This window comes from Protopterus annectens, chromosome 2.part2 (genome assembly GCF_019279795.1).
Source record: "Protopterus annectens isolate FY-2018-M chromosome 2.part2, PAN1.0, whole genome shotgun sequence".
Classification (NCBI taxonomy): Eukaryota; Metazoa; Chordata; order Ceratodontiformes; family Protopteridae; genus Protopterus; species Protopterus annectens.
This window is the reverse complement of record NC_056730.1, coordinates 1,133,734,334-1,133,759,345: the sequence shown is the minus strand read 5'-3', so window position 1 is coordinate 1,133,759,345 and position 25,012 is coordinate 1,133,734,334. Positions and strand designations below refer to the sequence as shown.

Sequence of the window (25,012 nt, the reverse complement as noted above, 5' to 3'; positions counted from 1 at the left end):
ATAGCTAGGTAAGTGCACAGTGGTGGGCACGTTTTTATGATTTTGTTAACCAGGTAAGCCCACTGGATATGTATCCCTTCACAAGAACATCCCGAAAGTACTGTCTGGTTATGTGTATTGCTCAGAACCACACAGTAGACAATTGGAGGTGAAAGGACTCAAACCCTATACAGAGTGTAAAGACACTGTCAACTTGTGCAACCAGCAAGATGAAGACTTCTGACTCCCATACACTTCCGGTATTTATTCCTAAACATAATTAAAGTAAAACCATAAAATATGATGTCACTGAAAATGAGCAATTACAGGCACACTGTAGCTATTTTCGTGCCCCACAATGTGCAGAAGTTTGGTTATTTATTTATTTATTTATTGATTTATTTATTTTACTAATAAAGTAGTATATAAATAATTACTGGATGTGTTGAGGAATATTTCTCTACTTCCTTTCCAGTCAGATTGAGGCACACTTAATTCTGTTGAGATTGGCTATAACATGTACCTGCATAATGCTTATATTACCATGGTATGTGACATTCCATTGAATTAAACCCCCTGTGTCAAACGGCCAGGCAATATACTCTCTTCATAAATGGAATAATATGAATCATATGGTGGAGGGACAATTTAAGGAAAGATACGGGTCCAAAATAGACCACTTGTTAATCTGAAAATATCATTGAATGTCCTTATATTTTCTTGGCCTGGCAGTGTTTTAGCATAAACATGCATCTTCAAGTAAGCATACTGACTGGAGTAAGCCCAGAAGAGAATACCTCATTCAAAGGGGTGGCCATCTGGTGAGACTTCAGATCCTTCTTCCATCCCCACCCTTCCCTATATGATGGAAGTCTGCAACTTGTTACAGACTCCTCTAAATTAATGAATGCTTGTGGTATCACTACACCGATAATTCCACAGAAACAGACACATGGCAACCCAGTTGAAATTCATTTTCTATAGTAATGTAACTGCAGTTTTGGGCAGTGCTATGTAGCAGCCTCCATGTAAAGACTGCTTGTAATATGTTAATACTTTTGTTAAAGTTTCCACAAAGAACACAAGGCTATGCCATATTCTGTAGTTAATAACTAAGCTGGATAACAACAGGCAGCAAGGGATAAAAAAATCCCAAGGACTAGTGTCACTGCTGTTCCTAAAAAACAAAACAAAAAAAAAAAAACAATCTTAAGGCCCAGTGTCACTGCTCTTCCTGAAAAAAATTAAATGTACCTTTGGTTACACTGAAACATAAACCAAAAATGTGCTTCTAGAGGCAAAATTCAGCTATCTGATTTGGTGCTTAGCTATAATGCATATTTTTTGGAATTCCATTTAATTTGCCATGAGTTCCTTTTGTCTATTAACCTAGTCGTTAGCCCCTGACATCCTGCTGTCTGTCCCTTAACCTTGCTATTAGACCCTTACTCCATTGATCTTGACTGAAGCCATATGAGTCCTTTTTTTTTTCTTGTTTTGGTTTCCTGGAATTTGTTCCTTCTATCCTGATTTTGATAATCCCTATCAAACTTTCTGACTGAGTTAAAATTTGCTGTAGCCATTTGATTGTTTATGTTTTGTCCCCAATGACCACACAGTTCCTGTTGGAGCCTATATTTTGTTGATCTAGGTAAGTCCCTAAAATTATGCTAATGACTTTAGGGTGCTTTTTACCTGTAGAGAACTTGTTTCAGTTTCTGTGATTTTGATAATCCTTACGCCCTCAGTCCTGGTTCCCATCCTATTGCGACCTGATAACCTTATCAGGGGACTGTGTAACTTTGATTGGTTTTTATGCCACTTAGTTTTCTAATTTTGCATGCATTTGACTTCTTTCATCTTATGTGGGTTCCCTGACTCCAGTGATTTTGCTATGGCCCAGACGTTTGTTAACCATTGCATGGGTTCCTTACTGCACTAAATTCAACCCCTGTTTCAGCCAATTTCTAGTTTGTTTGTTTTTTCAGGAGGGATTCATTTGCTTATTGTAAGATGCTGTTATTGTGTTTTCTGAAAATAAATTCCTGATATTTAGTATTTATCCCTTCTGCCATACCAAAACTGATATGACAGAATCAGTCATTAGCTTGCAACTTATTTCCATGAGTACACAGATGTTCAGGTGCTGCCTTACTGTTACAGAATAATGCAGAAGCAGTTCTGAGTCTTAACTTTTTATTGTTTATCAACTAAATACTAACCCCTCTACTTGAAAACCCTCTATAATATCTAATATATACACATTAGTTTTAAAGCTGCTGTTTTAAAAGAATAAACAAATTCAGTGGAAACGGGAATTCTCCAGTCTGACATTGTATGTACTTGAGAATAACAATAACACATAAAATAACACAAATCCCCCCCCCCCCCACTCTCTTTCTCTCTGTCTGTTCCATTCTCTCTCTCTGGCTGGCATACACACACATATACACACACACACACACACACACACACACACACACACACACACACACACACACACACACACACACACACACACACACACACACACACACACACACACACACACACACACACACACACACACACACACACACACACACACACACACACACACACACACACACACACACACACACACACACAGACACACACACACACACACACACACACACATACACACACACACACACACACACACACACACACACACACACACACACACACACACACACACACACACACACACACACACATACACACACACACACACACACACACACACACACACACACACACACACACAGACACACACACACACACACACACACACACACACACACACACACACACACACACACACACACACACACACACACACACACAGACACACAGACACACACACACACACACACACACAGACACACACACACAGACACACACACACAGACACACACACACACACACACACACACACACACACACACACACACACACACACACACACACACACACACACATACACACACACACACACACACACACACACACACACACACACACACACACACACACACACACACATACAGACACACACAATTTAAGTTTTGTGGGAATGCTGCTGTCTTGTTGCTTGTTATTTATCACTTCTGAATTTTTTTTTTTTTACTTTGTCATTTTTTTCTGGTTCTTTCTATCCTTACCATTCACTCTGCATAGACCTCCGTCCATGCATTTGTTCCCATGTCCTGTCTTAAATAGTACAGTTAAGAGTTTGGAACAGTGCTACAATCATCTGTGAATCTTTCATCTCTGTTATGTTACCATTTTCTTCCTGCAGCTCTTGAGTTCATTGCTCGCCCTAGACATGTGTCAGACTCTTCAGTGTGTAATTAGTGCTTCCTTATAGGTTGGCAGATCTCAGAAATATACTTGTGTCCCGTTGTTTGCTACGTGTTACCACACAGTTTTGCTTTCTGATGTTTAAGCAGCAGCTTTCCAAATCTCTCACCCTAGAAGAAGTAGGTTTACACTCACCGGATACAGCAAGCTCTCTTGGGGCCTGAACTCTGACCCCACATCATCAAGGTCACAATTAGGCTTCTATCTCTCTCTCTCTGTGCCATTGAGCTCTTTATTTGTTGTACAACATACAAAACAAAAGCACAAACTCTGATTTCTTTTGAGATCGGTATCCATTTTTTTTTTGCTTAAGACAAATGCCCATAGTAATGACTTTGTGAGAGTTTACTGCCAGCCTATTGCCTGTGTTTTTAATTGCAATTATACATTTTAGCACTCTGTTAAAAGACCAGAATGTGATCTATCTTTGTGCGTTTGTTGTGTTGCAGTCACAGTGAAGGGACTGCCATTAATGAAGTATCTTAATGATTTAATAAGCTCCTTATCTGTCTGTGCTTAAACAATTTTGAAAGTTAACCAGATATGATGCTCATTGTGTGTTCACATGTCAGAATAACAAAATAAATTAAAAAAGGAATGACTGGATTTGAGGTAATGGATGCCCTCAGAATGTGATACGAATTTAGAAAAATATTTCGCAACTGAGGTTCCATTTTGGTTGTGGGTTTCGACTCAGCGGCTTAATCTTTTTTTTTCTAAAAAGGTCTAATTTATTCTTGACACCCCATTTTTTAATGCATTCTCACATTTGCATAGTGCTACATGTTTCTAGATTATGTGTCTCTAAAGTGCTATATAGCCCAGTCTACCTGCCTGGTGGTCAAATTATACTGAATTTATATGACTACAACAAATGAACCAAAGCAACTGCTGGAGTCTGCTCTTTCCACAACTGACTCCATTTCTAGAGCAGCTGAGATGGTACAGGTAGTGATGGTGGTTGGCCCTGTATAGTATTTTAGTCACTGGTTCTAGGGGATCATCACTACAACATTTTCTGTAAGGTGTAGAAAAAATAATTTCCCAAAAGATGATATGCTGAATTTCACAAATGTGAATATTATTATACTCATTTATTTATCTATTTCTTTATTTTGAGGATATGCATTAAAGCTCTACCCTTAAAATGTTATTGTGTTACTAAACAGTATATTTAATGCCTTTAAATGATGAATAACTTTCCACTTTTTGAATGTTATATATGTTCGCTTATACAAGTGATTCATCTTGAACTTGTCTGATTACCATTTTATCAAGTTCTGCATTTTCTTATTTTGTGTTCTTTCCAAGCGAGAATATCCAGGTTTCGGGTGGATCAATCTTAAGGTGAATTAAGTAGCCAGTATAATTCGTAACTGTTTCTGTGGAACGTAGTGTGTACTGTCAATAATTCTAGTAGAATGTGTTTTTTCTTTTAGGTTTCATATAAAAAGTTGTTATTTTATTATTGTGTTTGTTTCGCTTGTAGGGGAATCTACCTCCAGATTACAGAATAAGTCTCATCGACATTGGCCTTGTTATTGAATACCTGATGGGTGGGGCATATCGCTGTAATTACACTCGTAAACGATTTAGAACATTATATCACAATTTGTTTGGACCAAAAAGGGTAAGCACATTAGTTTAAAACAACAAGTCATTATAAGCAGTAAGAAAAGGTATATGTGAATAAATAACTTTACTATAAAAACTATCCAAGAATGCATTCTGAAATAGGCATAGGAAGATCTGAGTGTAACTAAAAGGAAAATGACAATGTTACAAAGTTACAATTTAGTTACATTTTCACAGACTGAGAGCTCTGCCCCTAAATGCAGCTCAGGCAATTTTTAAGTAAGTTATATGTACATCTCTTCTTCATATGACTGTAATTCCCACATCTGTTTTGTTTATTCATTTTCGGTTACATGAAGTGCATTTTGTTAAACAAATATATTTCTTCTCCAATAAGAAACTTTTCCTTAGTTATGGGGATAAAAGCTAAACTGGACTACATTAGGGCATTACATAGTATTGTGATTTACAAAATATGGAATTCATCACTTAAAAAAATGCCATGAGAACCATTCGCTTCATACTGTTTGAAGTGTAGCTGATTACTATGCTCTCAATGGACTTCTTTTGGGGTCATGAAACAGAGACATCCTGATAAGGATTAATACAGACACAGTTTATCGTTAAACACTAAATTCCCAACAGGATGCTAGTGGGATATATTGACTCTTGTTAACTTGCTTGTTTTGTGTAACATGGACCAGTAATCTAAGCACATCATTATTAAAAATATGCTAGTTAGAATGGTAAACATTTTGATCTATTCTTTTTCTAAGCTCTTTTGTATCATTTCCTCAGTTTTAAGTTTGTCCACCTTTAGATTTACATAAGTAACCATTGTTAAGCATTACTTTTGGCCTACCTTTGCCCAGGTATTTTATCTGTACTTACTGTTGCATATCATATCCTGCATCAGTCAAAAATTCTTTAACAAGCTTGAAACACAGTGCATCAGTCATACAGGTGACACTTCTAAAAGGAACACTATATTACACAATGTCACATTTATTTGCTGGCAGAATGAGATGGTCGATGGCGTCTGACATTTAGGTACATTTAACATTTTGTCTTCCCTTCTCCTCTTTAATATTATGCTTTCTCCACCATGTGGAAAATGCCCTCTTGAATGTCTCAAGTGACTGCTTCACTAGCCATTCTGTGGATCCAGATCATTCTCTAGGAAGTAGTATTTTCACAGATCCAGGGAGAAGCTAATCAGCTAATCATGACATTCTGCAGGGTGACCTTTTCACCCTCACTCCTGTTCAGGTGACTCTTTGACATCTCCCTGATGTCATCTTACGTATCACAGTGTATTTGAAGAATGGAACATTTCTGAGACATTCAGCCTCAGATATCACAACAGCAGTAATGTAAAAAAGTAATAATACTATGTGTTACATTTTCCATTAAAAATACTGCGAATATGCTACTGCACTTGAGTGTGAGGTTGGTTTACTGGATGTCTTTGTTACAGGAGTCAGTAGTGTAAATAAAGGATGAGGACTTTCTGAGCCCTACCAGTTCTGGTATTGTACTTAAATATTTGTAGCAATTCATCCTAGAATAAGACACCAAAATAGCAGATGAAAAAAGCAGTAATAATTGTGTTACTTAAATCTTTGTTCATTCTTCTATGGTCAGTCAGTAGTTATTTATGTATTTTTTTTTTTTTTTTTGTAAAACATAACAAAGAAACAGGTGAACATTCTGCTGAATTTAATTATTGCTGGTCATCCTTAAAAGTTGAGATTGAGTTACTAGAATTTATGAGCCAGAATCTTCACACTACAGCTTTTATGAGCCATGCAGGCTCCTGTAGTGTACTGACTTCTTGGTTTCTGTGGCTGCCTAGGAATACCTTGGCTGCTGACTGCTGTGGTGCATTTAGTTGGCGTTCCCAAATATTTTAAGAGCCTGTAATGAGAATCAGCCTGCCACTTTTATTTTTATTTTTTTCAACACTTGTAGCAATGTGGCAGTATGGGTATGCTGTTGCATTTGTGTACTTGGCATAATGGGCATCATCCTTAGCGAAGTCAGTAATTTGAATGAAGAAAGGGTCTTTTCTGAGCTATGACATGGTTATTTCTAATTGCTGAGCTGCTGAATGCCTACAAAGCACCTGGCTGGTGCTGTCAGATTATTATTTCTATCCTTATATATTTATTTGACATTTTTGTCAACTGGGATAGTCTGACTGGGCCACAAGACCCATTTTCAGAGGAGGCCCTGGGAGAAAAGCTCCACAATTTTAAAGAATTACAACACTTACTAGCAAACTACAGTATATAAGTATACAGTGAGTACATTGATAGTTTAACTGTGATAACACTTTACACAAAGACTTATAAGCAAAATTAGCAGAAATAAGTATACAGTGAATACATTACATGTTTATCTTGATAACATTTTACACAAAATTATAAATTTGACAAGACTTTTACAAATATGACAAGACTTTTAAGAAGATACAGTGTCACTGCGTTAGTGATAGAATATTTACACAATACCATTCTTCATGTTTGAATTAGAAGAATACTTATGTTGTTTAGATTAGTTCATAAGGAGGTGGAAAGATAGGAGTAGTATGGTACATGTTTTCCAGTCTTGACAGTGCTTAATGGTAGTGGACATGTTAACGTAACTGAATGAGGTATATGAGGGCAAATTGTGTATTAGTCTGGGGTTACATATGTGCATAGCCATGATTTATGTAGGTGTTCTTTTAGGAAGGCTTTAAATAAAGGTAGGCTAGGAGTTAGCCTAATGTTGGGAGGGAGGGAGGGAGTTCCAAGATTTAGCAAAAGAGTGTGAGTATAGAGATTTTTGTGGGTTTCTAGAAGGTTTGTAAGTTTTTTTCATGTGGAGTTAAAAATAATAAAACAGTATTACCAACTACATTTTTTTTGTGGGGGGGTCCATCTTACTTTGAATCATCCAGCTCCCTCCACAGATCTTTTTCCCAGTGTCATTACCTTGGACCACTCCAATGCATCCCTTCTCTGGGCACATCCCTTTGATGGAAATGCCCTCTCACTTATCATGAGCTATGAAATACTCCTCCACGTGGGAAAAGAGCAAGGAAGCCAGGCTCTTCATAATGTGGCCAAGCTGGCTTTTTTTGTTCTGGAACCCCTGTGTCCCACCTTCTATGTTCCATTTTCAGCACAGCGGTGGTGGTGGGGGGGCTTGAGCATGTGTCTCACCTCTGGGCCATAAAGGGTGACCATGTGGTTACTATAATCCCTCCCTAAGCACTGGATCACCTCTCTGAACTCTAGCTTCCATCAGAACTGCATTACACAGACACAAGCATACCCCCCACACCCAGAATAGGCATGGCATACCCATCCTCCCTCCCAGCACTATCAGATTCCCTCTCACACCCAAAATAGGCATGGCATACCCATCCTCCCTCCCAGCACTAACAGATGCCTAAACCACTAACTGAACTGGGGTCACCTTGGGTGTAGTCAGGGTTTTACCCCTCCTTGGCATGGAGCAGGAACATGTTGTCAGCAACATATATGGCAAAATGGCAAAAATGATACATGGTACGGAGACAGTGAAAAAATAATGAAAATTAATGGAACATGATGAAAACACAGAATGAAAATAGTAATTACACAGAGCAGGGAGTAAACAGTAAGATCAGTGTTACGCAGGTAAATACTAAGACGTCTAATAAAAGATGATCTTCATATTCAAATCATAGTAACAGCAGAGGCATGCATGTGCAGAATTATTATGGAAGAGAGAATTATCAGGATATGAAAGAAGAAAATATAAAGACCACCTGATATAACTCGTGATCTGAGGGGCAAGGTGAAGAATTTCACCAGTAGTAAGTCTGCTTATTTGTATGCTTGCTAATCATTAATTATAGACATCCATACATATACAAGCTTATATATATATATATATATATATATATATATATATATATATATATATATATTTAGTTCTATTAAATTAAAGTAATATAATAAATATATCTTGCTGCTAAAAGCTAGACTTTGTTGACCGACCTCTTTTTTGGAAGGGGAGCACTGCAGTTCATCTTAATGTATTGTGCCATATTTCAAAACATCTAACTTTAAGATCACATGTGTATGTTCTGGGTATCTTAATACATCAAGACTTGGTCTGTCACAGATGCTGTGCTTTCTTTTGGGGTTATAGGACTTGGAGAAGTGGGGAAAAGATGAGTTTCTGTACGTACTTACCATTTTCTCTATGTTTATGTGACCTTGGACTTAGTATATATATATATATATATATATATATATATATATATATATATATATAAACTGCAGATGTGAGGATAGAGCCCCAATGCAGAGGGATACAGAGCAACCCTCTCTACAGAAGCAATTAATTTAACGTATTTGAAAAGGCTTTGTCGAGTGATTATTTACTAATGCAACTGCGTGAGGTTTAGATACTGTGATTTCAAGGTCTCACATCTTGGTTTGGAAAGATAAAATTACTTACAGGAAATTCTCTTTCCTGTCCTGCAGAAATCTAGGTTGTTAGGATAGTTTAGAATGGGCTTGATTTTTTTCCAAATAAGATGCAGCAGAAACACTGATAACACAGACTCATAACATATTTGTGAAATAAGTACGTTTTGTGAATTGAACTGTTTTCTCATGCCATTGGTCTTCTGCCAGCTTTTATGAGGAAGTTTAGAAGGCCTCAGAGTAATCTTCAGTAATGTTCCATGTTAGAAAAGATTTGATTCCCATCAGAGAAGCTATTCACTTTTATTTAGTCATTAATATGGACCTTTCACCCCAAATTATTCTTGATTGCTACTTAGCCAAAGGCTGTAACTTAGGCACATTTCTTCTGTTTTTTTTTTTTTTTTTTTTTAATTAAGCTATAGTAATATATTGCTCTCTCATATTATACCTAAACTTTATAAATTCTTACTTTTAAATGCTCTACACCTACTGTAATCCTGAGTGTTTTGTACAATAGAGATACATGAGAGTTATCATGCCATTGTCCACTGTCATTTCCATGTTTGGAAAATTATGTGCAGAGGATGCTTTACTTTTATGCATCTACAGTTTTAATGTTTGGCCCTGTACTTCTTAATGATGGAGATATGGGTACGATAACAAAGGACTTATTTTACATATTTGGAAATATGGGTATGTCCATAATCACTTTTTTCTCTCAAAAGCTGGTACTAAAGCTTAAAGTATTTCAAGTTTGTAACTGGACTCCACATTTTTTTATTATTGCTATACTTCAGATTTCTGGAAAATGAGGAATAGGAACATAGTAATTTAATGCTGATTAAATGTGTTAATAACAGCTGTAGAATCAGCAACCTACTCAGTAAACTGAATGGTATAGCCCAGAAAGCTAGCAGCATGGATGTGATAAATCTTCCTTGCCTTGCAAAGTAGCATAAACAGCTACTGGACCTATTACTGTCTGTGAATTACTGTATAGTTAAAAAATTGGCACTTTGAAAGAGGAGTAATTTTTCAAGTTTGCATGCCATCAGTGAAATACTGTAAATAATATTCAGTTAGAAGTAATACACTGTGTATTTTTGTTGAAATAACATCTTAAGGCAACGATAAACACATACTGATCTGCATGTGAAACAGATTTTTTTGCCGCTGCCAACCCACCTTCTCACCATTTAATGCATGTCTTATCAACTCAGTCAAATCAAAATAAAATATACTTTAAAAATGTTTGAGGGTCCTTTTTACAAGAGCCCTATACATGCTCCACTGATATAGGCACATACTTCAGAGCATGTTCATTTCATTAGGGACTGATAATCTTTGTACCTTCTCTTTCTGATACTCTTTGGAGACCTAGCCTTCGGTGGAAATCAGAATAATTTACTTTGCATTTCTACTTTATTTCTCATTGATTGCATCTGCTTCTTCCACTTTTCAAGCTTGATTGTTTTTCTTTTGTTTCACTTTCTGACGTTTCAGAACTGCATTGTTTTTTCATATCTTAATTAAACTGAATTCTTAAAACTGTGACCATGCTACCATTACTGTCCCTTATTTCCTTTTATATTAACTGAGTAGGCTCCCTGTCCAGCTTCTGGGCTTGCATAGCAATACATGAATGTACATGCATTCTCTTCTTTTTATGCTACCTCTTTAAATAACATTCTCCTTTTTATTTTATGCAAATAGAAAGATTTACATCTTCAGTCTTGATATACCTGATGTTTCCCCATTGCTTGCCCATGCCACTTTGAAGCACATTGGACAGCTCACTCCTTATAAATTCTCTCACCTGACCACACTGCAAACATGAAAAATAGCACCCTTTTTAATGTATGACTTTACAGTGTGACAGATTTATAATGAATTATAACTATTTGAGGATACCTACGGGCCCTGCTGGCTGCCTTCCACTAAATCTGAGGTAGCCTGATTACCCCTTTACTAAGTGGCACACTTAAGGTTTGTCCCCTGCAATGCATTAATGATTGCCCAGTTCCTGAGTGCAGGTATAGCACAAGTGTACTATTTAATTATATCAGGTATATGTTGGCTTCCTTCAGGGTTCCACCTTCATCCACCATTGTAAGGAGGTGTAGTACAATTTTTTTAACTGTAGATTTCAGAAAATGTTTCTGTAAAACGTCTCTTTTCTTGAATTATTGTCAGCATGCATCTTGCTGTTTATTAATATGTTGCTGAAGTAAAAATATGTATATTTAATCACTTGATTTACTAAGCACACAATTTTATGAATTATAACTCACTTTTTTTCACTTTTTTGTCTTTTATAGCCGAAAGCTCTTAAGCTTCTAGGAATGGAGGTGGGTGTAAAATTTTTCACTGTACTACTTTAGAATTGTACTATTTTATGGTTATTATGCAATATAGTGTAAATATGAGTCTTGCTGCTTTTATTTTTAATTCTTCTTGTTCATTAGACTTAAGTTGTATAAAATAATGATCCTGTTTGTCATAATGGTTAAGGGCTTTACTTCACAGACACAGGATACAGGGTTTGATTCTGATCTTGGGCTTTTGGCTATGCTTAAAATGGCTCATTAGGGCATTTAGCCTAGTATTCACCTGTAAATATATTTATATTACAGTATAGTCATAAATGCTAATTTATAGGCAGAATCTTGAAACCCTCATGTAACTTGTATAACATGTCTGAATCAGCAAAGTTACTTCTACATGCTAGGCTATGAATACAACAAGCAGTTTCTAGGCATGTAATGGGTCTAAAGGTTTGCATAAGAGAGATTTCCTCTGTGTGATTCCTACATAGTTAACAGCTTATGTATATGTGATTTAGTAGTTAAAAGTACAAGGGCAAACATAAAATGCACCTTAATTTTCTGATTTTTAATTTTTTCCTTTTCTGTCAAGAAATGCGGCAGTGATTTAGTTGATGTTGATCATCATCCTTGCAAAAATAGTACGAGGGCTACTGAAGATATTGTGATGCTGCTCAAATAAGTTTGCTTCCTTGGCAGGTTGCATTAAGGTTAAGGCAACCTTGTTTACTGGGAATGATAGTAGCTTTTATTTCAGATACCCTATATTATATACCATGGTTGTTGTGTAGAAGACAAAAAAATGACATCACTGTACATACTCTGAATAGACTATACTAATTCATCAGATGAATCATAGAAGATATACCATGGCAATGCTGGGTAAAAAATGAATTACAATATAAAACGTTCGCCAAAATGTCTCTTTTCAGTTGTTCAGGGAAAAGTAATTGAAGCATTGTGAAGCTAATTAAATAATTTTATTCCTAAAAATTCATGACTTTTAAATTTTATATTTGCCTTAGTATGGTGTCACTAACTTTTGCTTGCAGTCACGGTATTTTAAATTAGTTAACTGCAAATCCATTACATTGAAGATATATTAAAAACATTACTAAATATTTAGCATGAACATTTTGTGTAATGTGACATGGTGTGTGTGTGTGTGTGTGTGTGTGTGTGTGTGTGTGTGTGTGTGTGTGTGTGTGTGTGTGTGTGTGTGTGTGCGTGTGTGTGTGTGTGTGCGTGTGTGTGCGCATGTGTGTGTGTGTGTGTGTGTGTGTGTGTGTGTGTGTGTGTGTGTGTCTGTGTGTAGGTGGTAAAGATTAGTTCTCCATGTCAGAAAAAATAAATGAATTATAGAAGATCATATGCAGAACTGATCAAGTACAATTTTTATGACTGTTTCATTTTTATGTAATAATTCACTACAAAAATACATTTATAGACAGGATAACTATTATACTGGTACAGAAGCAGTGTATTTTTTACTCTTTTTTATCCTTTATTGACCAGGTTAGTGGCCTTTTTTACAGATACTTCTGAGGTGCTATTTATACTTCAAGGGATAAACTGGCCAGGGCATTGAAGAACTTTCCCTACTCTTTTTGACAAGTGCCATGGGATCACTTACATCTACCTGAACTACCACCAACTCAAGCTGATAGGGCCACAGTTTAACATCTTATGTATAGGACGATGCACTCAGGAGTGCAGTACCCTCCCCCATGTTACACTGCAGTATCAGCAGTTCTTGGACCTGGTTTGTGAATAGAACCCACAGCCTTCTGCATCAAAGGCGAGAGAGCTACTTGTTGCACTACTGACATGTTAAGGATAGGCCTGTAGGTCAGATTAAGTACTCTGGCATAATAATTGACTAGTATATTAAGGAGTTTTTTTAATTAGGAAAGCAGCACTCACCACTGAAATGTATAGCTTAAGTAATAGCTTAAGTTTGTCATGTATGTGTATGAGTGAATTATATGCATGTCTGCACGTATAGGATGAAAACTGAAAAAAATGCACTTACACATCACATAAAGTTTAGGTTTAGTTCATACTTCAAAACTATCTATTTAATTTAATGACATAGCCATATATCCCATGTAATAAAAATGTTTATCGGGTGCACAATTTTGTATGAATATACATTGTATCAACACATTTAACCATATCCCTTCTCTCTCGCTCTCTTATTCTCACACCATCAGGCAATGAGCACCCTTCCGTAGTCATTGTTTCTGTAGCAGTTATGGGTTTTACAGGTTCAGGTTGCTAGCCCAAGACTCAACCCTCCTCGCAGGGTGCACCTCACATTCACACACTCACACCTAGGACCAATTTAGAGTGTTTAATCCACCTACTGCATGTCTTTGGAATGTGGGAGGAAACCAGAGCACCTGGAGGAAACACACATGAACACAGAGAGGACATGCAGACTCCACACAGAAGGCACCCCAGCCAAGAATCGAACCAGGGAATCTCTTGATGTAAGGTAACAGAGCTTACAGCTGCACCACAGTGCCACCTTAACCACATCCTTTGTGTGTCATAAATTCCAAAACCAATCAGGAACTCTATTCTTAAACACTATCACAGTTAAGGGTAAGCAAAATGTAAAAGAAAAATATGCACACTCCGTGAACTAAAAATAAATATGAACCCCCTCCTCTAAAACAAGTAGTCATACCTCAGGAAAACAATTCTAACCTTAGATAAAAAAATAGCTACAACTAGAATAAATGAGTATGAAAGAGCAATAACCAAACATTAGAAAACAACATTGCTAGCAAATGGCTCTTATCCTGTATGAATAAATTAAATAAGGTTAGACTACCTAAATGAATAAACTATAAAATGAATAATAAGCCTCACTATATTACACAACTGGTCTAGTCCAGTACTTCAAACTCTTAAGACCAGAATGCTTGACTCTGGCACTAACAGAGACAAAGCCTTGACTGCAGCCCAGATGACCTGAGTTTGAATAGTGGCTAGGGTGCAGGAATAACCACATAGGGGATGGTGGGAGGGAGTGAATGCCTATTATTATGGAAGGAAATTATGCTGTCCCAGACAGCTGATTACTTCCCTTTCAAGCAGAGGATTACAGGCTGCAGGCCAGGCTTTTACAAGCCAATGATGGTAGCCTTTTGTAGGCATGTGTTGGAGTAGGAACATATCCTGGGAGGAAGTAGAAGGAACCAGCAGTTATGCAGGCCCCCATGTCAGCCTCCTGGAGTTATATCTAGGGACTTAAGTAGAAAAAGTCATGATTGCTGCTAAAATGATGATCCCCAGCAATCATCTTACCTCAGAAGGAAGGGAGAAATACATGAGTTGGGAATAACTCTCACTGTAGGAGGAAAAAGATTCCAGTGGATTGCAAGGAAGCTGATGGAGATATGAAAGATTCTCTTCTATCACTGTGGTACCAAAGGGGGACCTAGAATTTGAGGGCACATCCACTTCTCGTAGTTCTTATAAAATATTCAAATCAGTTAATGCTAGAGCAGCACAGATATCATCCAAGAATGCATTCTATAAGAAAACAAAACTGACAAAGCCATAGTTGCAGTAGAATGTGCTTTAGGAAGTACAGGCAAATATTTGTTATACTTTAGTAACACATTTTGTGCATTCTGAAAGCCACCTGTAGAGTATGACCTTAAACACATTAGAATTCAACTTATTGGTAGTACAAGACTCACAAAATGAGAACATTTTGGGAAATAATTTGTTCTATTCATATAAAATCTTAGATGTCTATACATATTCAGAAAATATATGATACCCCCCCCCCCCCATGGGTGTTTCAAGAAGAAAACGGGCAGGTTGTTGGATAGCTTTAAATTGACTTTGGCATAAAGTCAGAGTGTGTGCACAAAACCACACTCAGTCTTTGTAGAAAACTAGACAAGGAGGTTTGATAGACAACCAAACAACCCTTGATTTTCTTATTGGCATAGGTCCATAGGTTCATAGAAGATTGCTAGGCTAATGGCCTAAAACCCTTAAAAGCCTAGCTCTATTTATCCAGAGTTGCCACAGTTGTCAGTGGTTAGGTGAGTGAAGTAGACAGAGGTAAGGACCTATGGTAGTTAATACCAACTTCCCCTGTCAAGAAGGGACACGGGTGCCACAACAGGAGTGAATTTGTGGTCATACATCCATTGATCAAGGTTGAGGAGGGTAAGGGAAGGGCTTTGTTGCACATGAATTGGAAGTGGCAGTCTCTGGGAGATGTAGCTCTCTCTTCAGCATGACCTGTTCATGTCAGACACTAAGTTAAGGTCCCTGGAGTGAGTGACCCTCATGCAGTTTGATTTATGAATGTGTAGCATTTCCATCAGGGCCGAGTCAGGGACTGCCTGTAAGCCAGGCAGAGATCACCCCATAGCAACGTATAGGAGACAGAATACAGTGACAAGGCTTTCAGTCTTTCCTCAATTATTGGTCTGATGATGGCTGAGTGCAATGGAAGTATAACATCCTTAGATCTAGATGTGATGCCTTTACTTATAAGATGTGCCACATAGAAGGATTTTCTTACTACTGTGGATATGTGATGGTCAAAGTTCAGATTGCTATCAACCTCAGTACCTAGATGATGTACCACTGGGTCTACTGTTTGGGGGTGCTGTCTTATAATGCAGTTAGCAGGGATGTCAGCTTTCCCAATGGGAATAATAATTCATTGTTTTTGCATTTAGCTTTTATCTTTGGCTTTAGCACCAATCATTTATCGGCGTTAACCCCACCTGCAGTATATTAACATAATTTGCAGACTCAATGATTGCTCCCAATTTGCAGTTGTCAGTGAACTTGGTCAGCCATAGGTCATCCAAGTTTGCCCGGACTTCATTCCAAACAGTAAGGGGCCCAGCACAGAACCCTGGTGACTAGTCTTTTGCTAGCAGTGAAGTCACTTACCATGACTGTATGTGTCCTGTCGGTGAGTCACTTGGCTACCTATGTGGTAATGAATGCCTAAAAGCTAACTACAAAGAAAAAGAATAAGAGAAAGTTTATTAAATTTGTGCTCCGGGCCACTACCAGGGGGCTGGAGCAATTTCAGCTCCAGTTTCTGTGATCCTAGATTATCTTTCTCAAATTTTTGAAAAAGGTCTTCTGATACTGATAATTTAGATGAGCATTGTAAGCTGGTTCAAAGCAGGTACTGTTCACGTCTTCAGAAAAAAAAATCTCAAGGAGGAAAAGGATCCCTGAAAGGAGGCTCAATGTGAATGGTAAGCTTTACCTACAAAGAACAGTTTAAGCACCCACTCCGAACAGCAATGAAACATACAAATCAGCACCAGCACCTTGCTTACTGAAGTAATAACGATCTGGTACCTTGGCAACTTGCCTTCATGGATCAAAGAAACAAAGTTTTACACAGCCTTTTATACGTCAAAAAATAGCAATTAATCAATTTACTGATTATATAACTACTTAATTCAATATTTAATCAGATTGCACAATGAAAGACATATGCAACAGAGCATAGTATAAAAATTCTCCATTAAATATATTAATAAACAAAAAATACCATCAGTAACATTTTACATTAAATACTATATTAAATACTAATCTCTTGATTCAGACCCAAGGGAGATAATGTTTGATATTTAGAAATCATCTTAGTTTCCAGCTCTAATAATTTAGCAACAAAATCGCCCCCTCTGGGCAAAAGGGGTTTGGCAAGTACACTAAAAAATAAATCACAAATGGAACCACCATGCTTTTCACAAAAATGTTTTGCTACAGGACTTAGATGGTTATAATTCCTCACATCTCTCAAATGTTCAAGGATGCGGATCCTAACCATACGTTTAGTCTGCCTAATGTACAATTTGGGTTCTGAACAATTACACCCCAAAATGTATACCACCCCAGTTGAACTACAGTTAAATGAGTACTTTGAGACAAATAGTTTTCCATTGATAGAATAACCTGATACATTTTTAACTTTGTCACACACACTGCAATGCCCACAAGGAAATGTTCCAACCAACTCATGTGTGCTAATATTTGATACAAGGTCATAATTAGGTATTTCCTTCAAATATTTTCCTCTACAAAAGAAAAAGGTAACAAATTTTAGAAATAAATCACCAATATTTGCATCTTCTGTAATAATATACCAAAATCTTTTAACAATACTAATTAATATCTCCGAAAAAGTATAAAATCTAGTGACAAAATACATTTTCTCATTATTATTATTCTTCAAAGCAAATGGAGTACTTGTTTCCCTATTCCTGTTTTTCTTTTGCATCCTTTTAGTAACACCCCCAATTACACTTTGCTTTGAGCATTTAAGCATTTCATCACTATACCCTCTCATTTTTAATCTCATTTCAACTTTGGTCAATTCCATCATTTTCAAGTTAGTATCACTCGTATGATCATAAATACTTTTGAACTCCTCATAAGGAAGGGAGTCCAACAAATGCCCAGGATACATACTGGCTGCATGCAAAAACATATTCACAGATGTTTCCTTCCTATATGGCCTGTATCCAATCATTGTACCATCACCATATAGTGTGACATCCAAAAAAATTCATCTTTTTTCTGTATAGTTCATAACAGAACTTTAAACCATGTTCATTATTATTTATTGTCTCAAAAAACTCCCTTACATCACCAGTACAAGTAAGAATAAGGTCATCTATGTATCTCTTATAAAATATAACCCTAGTTTTATAAAAATGGGTAGGATACACAAATTTCCTTTCAAAATAATCCATATACAGTACAGCATACGTGGGGGCAAAAGATGCCCCCATAGCAGTACCCTTGAGTTGCAAAAAGAATTGTCTTTCAAATACAAAATAATTACGAGTTAAACAAAATTCCAGTAAACACGTCAAAAAAGATGTCCGAGGGCCCTCGCCCATTACATTCATCACAGCTTCAAGACCCCATCTGTGCATGATATTAGTGTACAGAGATTTTACATCTATAGATATCCAGTAATAGTCTTTCTGCCATTCAATCCCTGGGATTCAGCAAGCAGCCATGCAGGAATAAGTTATTCTTACACGGCAGGGACCGTTCCTGTTCAGCATGGCAGTGAGCCATGCATATGTGTGAAGGCACACTGCCATGCTGTAAAATGGACATGGTTCCATGTACGAGCACAGGGGGTGTGTCTGAGAGTAGCGCTGTCACAATATACACATCCTGTGCACTCCAGAATTGCCTTTTGGCAATTTAAAATGAGTGAAAATGCTCATAACACTCCCAACCCATTAGGATAACAAATCTGGTTAAAGCCATAATGGACAATCATCCCTACCAAGACAAATGTTGTTAGAGTAACACATGTAGCATAGGCACATAACATACATCTCCCAACCTTTCAGAGTAAGGAATGTGGACAAAGCCACAAAGCAGAAAGTTGATGGAATAACAGGTTCAGCATTAGCATGGATATTCTGAAGGGTACAGATAAAACAACACAAGAAATATATATTTTTAAACATGCAATAAACTTTAAGCATACCTGCGCAGGTGTGCCGGTTGCTTAGCTATGCTTAGTCCAGCTTAAACAGCACAAGAAGTTAGATAGCAAGAGACATCCAGCATAAGCAGTATTGCAATAGTGTAGTGGTTAGATTGTATGGTTTGTAAGCAGCCATTCCTGGCTCGATCCCCACTATAACCAATTTGCATTTTACATGTGAAAGCAGTACATAAATATTTTTTTTATAATTAGCTACTAAATAACATATAATTGTTAACCAGAGTACTGTAGTAGGTCTGGATGTGAGGTGTCAGTTTAATAAAGTTGTGAAACCTCCATATAAACACAGGTGCCCCGTACAGTATAGTCACACATGAATAAATGTAATGAAAGCACATTGGGGGATGTCAGGAACAGTAAACAAATGTATAATATGTAATGAATGATGAATCAATCCCATACAGCAGGTAGTCTATAAAATAAAAAATAAGCAATGTTAAGCATTGCACAGCTCTGCTTACCAGGTGTAAGCATTGTGTAAATATGACTGCTAAGCAATGAGTAGCCCAGCTAAGTGGATTTTCCCATTGGTAAGCAGTGCTGAACCTGCCTCTTTAAGCACTGCCAACCTTAGCTAAGCAGGTTTGCCCATAGCTTAGCTCAGCATATTCAAAACCATCCAATCATGGCAAAGGGTGGGAAATTAGCCATATTTGAACCCCACAGGTGGGAATACAGCTCATAACTGGTGGACCTTCCCACTGTAGGCAGTATGGCAGGAGTTGGTGAGAGCTGCACTTCTGTGCACAGTTCTGGGGCATACAGGAGTCCAAGGTCATAGTGGGACTCCTGGTACAAAACCATGATGAGAGACTTCTGCAGGGCCAGTACCAAGGCTCTTAATATAAAGTGGGAGCCTGGGACCGTCTCACCCATGATCTGACCAGTTCCACTGGTATCCCTCAGACTGCTCATCAGGTCCATCACCACTATGCTGACTTGAAGCGGAGAAAGAGGGAGCTCTTGGATGAGTGGGTCCAAGAAACAAGGCAGAGGGGTGATGTACCTACAGTGTGTAAGTAGTCATACCAATAATTGTTTACTAATGTCAGCCTGTGTATATGATGGATAGGTATGCCTAAATATGTCTCTATTCCCTTTATAGCTGCAGATGAACAGGCTGTGAATCAGGAAGCCCATGCCAGTAGGTTGCAAAGACTGCATCACGAGGCTGGTGAGTAACAATCCTGCTTGTAGTAGTCATACCAAATAAATATAAAGTAGTAGAAAGTCACCTGGCAGTATAAAAACTGTGTATGGGTTGTATTGAATAAAGCAGACAATAGGAAAGTAATAGTCCCATATAGGTCATATTTAAATAAAACTGTAACTGCCTGGCAATAAAGTTCTAAATCCTGGACTGGTTGTGTTTACCCTGCTATTGTATGGCATTTATTGTTGCATTCTCTGAATGGTAATGTTGTGTTAACCACTGTTACCCACACTGTGCTACATAAAAAATGTCTAGGAATGTCTGTATAAGACTGTTGTAAGTACAAGATCAAATTGTACAACCAAGAGAGATGTAGACAGAAAACGCTGAAGAGATAGACAGCAGTATCCAAATAGCACACTCTGATGAAACTTAAATTATCATATTTTTAGCAGACACAGGTTTGAATCCTGGAAGTGCTAGTAAGCTGTATGCATAATCATACCTAAAGCAAACACATGTATTCTTCTTCCAAGAAACACAAACAAAATTGCAGAATAGTTGAAGAAAAAGCTTTACTGGTGCATCCTGTACCATATGCATCAGTAAAACTTTTGCCTCAACTATTCTGCGGTTTTGTTTGTGCATAATCATACCTGTCAACTGTACAGATTTTTGCAGAATGTCCAGACAATTGTCTCATACTTTCTGTCTGTTCCTCTGTCCCCCTGGCAAATCAGTGGGATTATCTCAGAATTGTAATTACTAAATAATGATATACAGTTGATTTTCAGACCTCAAAACCTTAAGAAAATGTATATTAAAACAAATCCTGTCACTCTAGCAACTCTCCAAGTTTATGAGAGCAATATTCAAAATATGTTCCTATTTGTACCCCCATTTTATCAAGCTTTGTCCAGAGTGTGTGCATTAAGAGATTGAAAGGTATGTGCATAATATTAACTCGGAATATGGGAATATGAGAAACAGTCAGATAGTGTTAACAAACATTCCCTCCACAGGCCTACCAGGTAAGAGATGTAGAATTTAGCTATAAGACAGCTGAAGTATACACTGTGTACAAACATACCACTGCCCAAACCACAGACCAGTGGATGAGGAGGTCCCGGGGTGGGTCCCAGATGTGCTGGTTCCATGGCCAAATGAGTTGGGAGAGGTGGGTCTGCTGGGAACAGCCTTCCCAAACATGATATGGTGTTGCAGTTTTAGAACATATGTGGGTTAGTAATAGTCAACACAATCCAGTAATGGCTATAACAGCATGGATAGATATTCCTGTTAACCCAAAACACCAGATTTGAAATGGTTGCATAGCAAACAGAACACATGCATATATGGAACCATAGTGGCCATTACAACAGCATGCAGGTTGCATTGATAGCAACAGGCCACCAGTGATAGTGTTTCAGCATGGAACATGAATATAAACACATTTCAATATTTGTTGAACAATAGGATATATATCCCAACAGTATATTTAGTGTAAACATACCCATTGATTTGTGTGTTTAGATTATTGTTGTAGATATGGTGCGGGGGGAAGATGTCAATTAACAACTTTTACATCCTTGCAGTATGTGGTCCTCTGACCTTTTTTCCTGTTTATGTCTTCCAGGTACAATGTCCCAGGAATGGCTCCCTGCATATACACCCCAGGAAAACTATGCCATTATAAACTTCATCATATTACATCACGGAACCCTATTTGGCCGCAGGGCCCATGATCTGCAGGAGAGGACCACCCTGTGGTACGAGCTTGTCTACAGGGTAAATTATGTCTGCCTGCATAACTGCAGTTATGAGCAGATGTGGCATTGGTTCTCTGATCTGATCCACCACACCTGTCAGCGTGCTGCTGCAGTTAGGAGGGACCAGCTAGCCACAGGTGGGGGTCATGCCATCCAGCCCCCACTGACACATGCTGAGGAGCTCCTCACCAGCCTTGAGGCACCTGCCCACCAACCAAGCCAGGAACCTGAAGATAGCATTGTGGAGGTGGGTGCCACCCACACAATGGATGTGGAGCATGCAAGTAAGGCCCTAGGGCACATTAGTAGACCACTGCTGCTTATCCATCTTCATCTGTAAAGTATCTACATGTATATGTCAGATAACATAGTCTGTTGCTGCAGTGTAGTAATGAACAGATGTGCATAATCTCTAGTACTGCGGGTTTATACTGTTGATGTACTGAAATGCTGCTCCCACCCTGTACCAATGCCACAGGTGTGGCTACTGACATTACATCTCTCATACAACTATGTAGGTCCCTCTGGTATACAACTGGGGCAGCAGCCTGTAGCTGGTGAGTATGGTGTTGTTTGTTCAGGTTTGTCAAAACACCGGCCATATTATGGCTGTGGTATTTGCCATGCACACATTTAACACATCTACCCATAATGCATACTGTACATGTTCACTTATTGTTTGTGTTAACTGCATTGCATCACAGTGGTCACCATGGTGCAGATCTGAAGGGTATGTAAGAGTCCTGCAGTATACCTAACAACCTGTCAGTGCAAGATGTGTGGACAGAGATGAACATAATGGTGGGACAAATGGCCTACAGTAGGGACATGTCTGAAACATTTACCTTATACAGTCGCTACAACAGTGTATACACCACTATTACAATGGCAACTGTTCCTGATCTAAACAACAGCAAATCGAATACCACATTCCACACCTTTTACAACCTGTAATGTGACACTAACATGAGCAATGAATGTGTAATATGGAATCCTATGTTAGGACAACAAATATGGGGAATACATACCTTAACAAACACTGGAAACATATGTGAGCACACACTCCAAATAACATATTGTGGAAGCAGCTTTTGAGGTACTGACAACATTCACTCTTCTTGAGTACACACCTTCCATCAAGTACAGGGTCTCAATGTCACACCAAGTAATGGTTTGCTGTCCAAAAAGTATGTCTATGACATTTGCCCACTCACCTGCAACAGAGGCAGCCGTGGCTTGCACATATCTTACAAACCATGGAATGGATCCCATATCCAAAATGTAGCACTCAGGAGTGGGAGAAGTAGCCTTACCTCACCATTGCATATACCATGGCAAACAGTGCAGACAGTCATGTATGTGTGTATGAAATATGGACAACATTAATGTAGAAAATAAACAGATGCCCATCCAAGACAGATGACAACACATGTTGCAAACTGGTCATGGAGGCTGCCCAGAATCATGCAGCAACACTGAGGGACTTGCAGGAATGCCTAGCATGTACTGCCTGTGCAGTACCTTTGTTGACAATCACCTGGCATCTGCATAAGTGTGGCCTATGGGTTAGGGTAATCAGATGGAAGAGTTGTTCACAGGAAACATCATACAGGGCTCTCTACAAGTAGCATATGCATAGCATCAGTGCTCCCAGAGGCATGTGTTGCAATGTGTAATGGTGTACTGAAACCAAGGCTGAAACCTACAAACAGTATTAATAAAGATACATGTGGTGCCCAAGCAAAACCTCACACCACCTCAGGCCCACCATCCCCATTTTTCCTTGCTGGTGCCAGTGTACACCTTTAGGTTTGCTATTCATTAGCAGGAACTATGCCGGTAGACATGGCGTTCTGAATTTGGAACACTACAAAATGACACTCATGTGTGGCCCATAGTTGTCAAGCATCTGCAATAAGGCTGAGCACGGGGAGGGGTCTCATCCTGAAACACAACAGTGAAATGAACCATACATCCAAAGCTCGCTAAGAATAGCTGTATCTGAACACAATCAATGTCATGAATTGTGCCAGACATAACCCTGACTCCACAGCAATAGTGAATACACTATGTGACCTCCAAGGGCTGTGCACATGAGCTGACCTTGCAATCCAGCCGAGTTGGGGGACATTTGTTGGGCGGAGTGACCAAATAATGGCAAGTGAAGATGGGGCATGATAGTATACCCCTTCCAAGAATAGTGACTGCTGTAGTTCACTTAACATGTGCTGCAACAAACCATTGTGTTAAGGGTGTGCACACTTATACAACCCACATATTGTATGTATCTCAATCAGCATCTGCATGACTAACACATTTGTTTGATACTGCATTTGACTGCACAGGTCATATGTCACCTATCAGGTGTGTGTAATGTTACCATATGCAGTATTGTGGCCCCACTGCATATCATGGAAGAGACTGGTATGTCAACAAGGGTGTGTACTCTCCTCATATTCACAGTAAGCTTTGAAGGTTGTCAGTGTAATCAGATTTTATTGCTCATACATGCACTGCTGATGATGAGATCTGCAAATCAGAGGTCAGGCATTAACTATTGACACAGTCCTCATATCATCCCAGGTATGTGTCAGACAAACACATAGGGGCTGTGAGCAACAGAGCAAACATAACTGTCACACATATACACATTCAGCAATGGTGTATACACTCATGAGGCATGGAGCACAGTACATGCCAGGGTGCTGTACAGGTGCACAACAATACTCTGTACATGGGTGCAGTGTGTTCCAGGGGAAGGAGCATCACCTACTAACACAACACATGCATCAATGACATGTATAATGTTGGTAACAAGGATT

The 25,012-nt window shown here is 38.3% G+C and overlaps 1 protein-coding gene across 6 annotated transcripts in view; it reads left to right on the top strand.

The window, feature by feature from the left end:
• The window catches only part of TRPM3 (transient receptor potential cation channel subfamily M member 3), a 2,946,644-nt gene that overhangs the window by 2,453,964 nt on the left and 467,668 nt on the right, over positions 1-25,012 (top strand). For 4 of the 6 annotated variants that reach the window (XM_044064372.1, XM_044064374.1, XM_044064376.1 and 1 more), the window contains 3 exons: positions 4,675-4,710; positions 4,853-4,993; positions 11,726-11,755. In XM_044064372.1, coding sequence (XP_043920307.1) covers positions 4,675-4,710; positions 4,853-4,993; positions 11,726-11,755 — 207 coding nt within the window. The remainder of the gene's footprint in view (positions 1-4,674; positions 4,711-4,852; positions 4,994-11,725; positions 11,756-25,012) is intronic. The other 2 variants (XM_044064373.1, XM_044064375.1) reach the window with 1 other exon arrangement.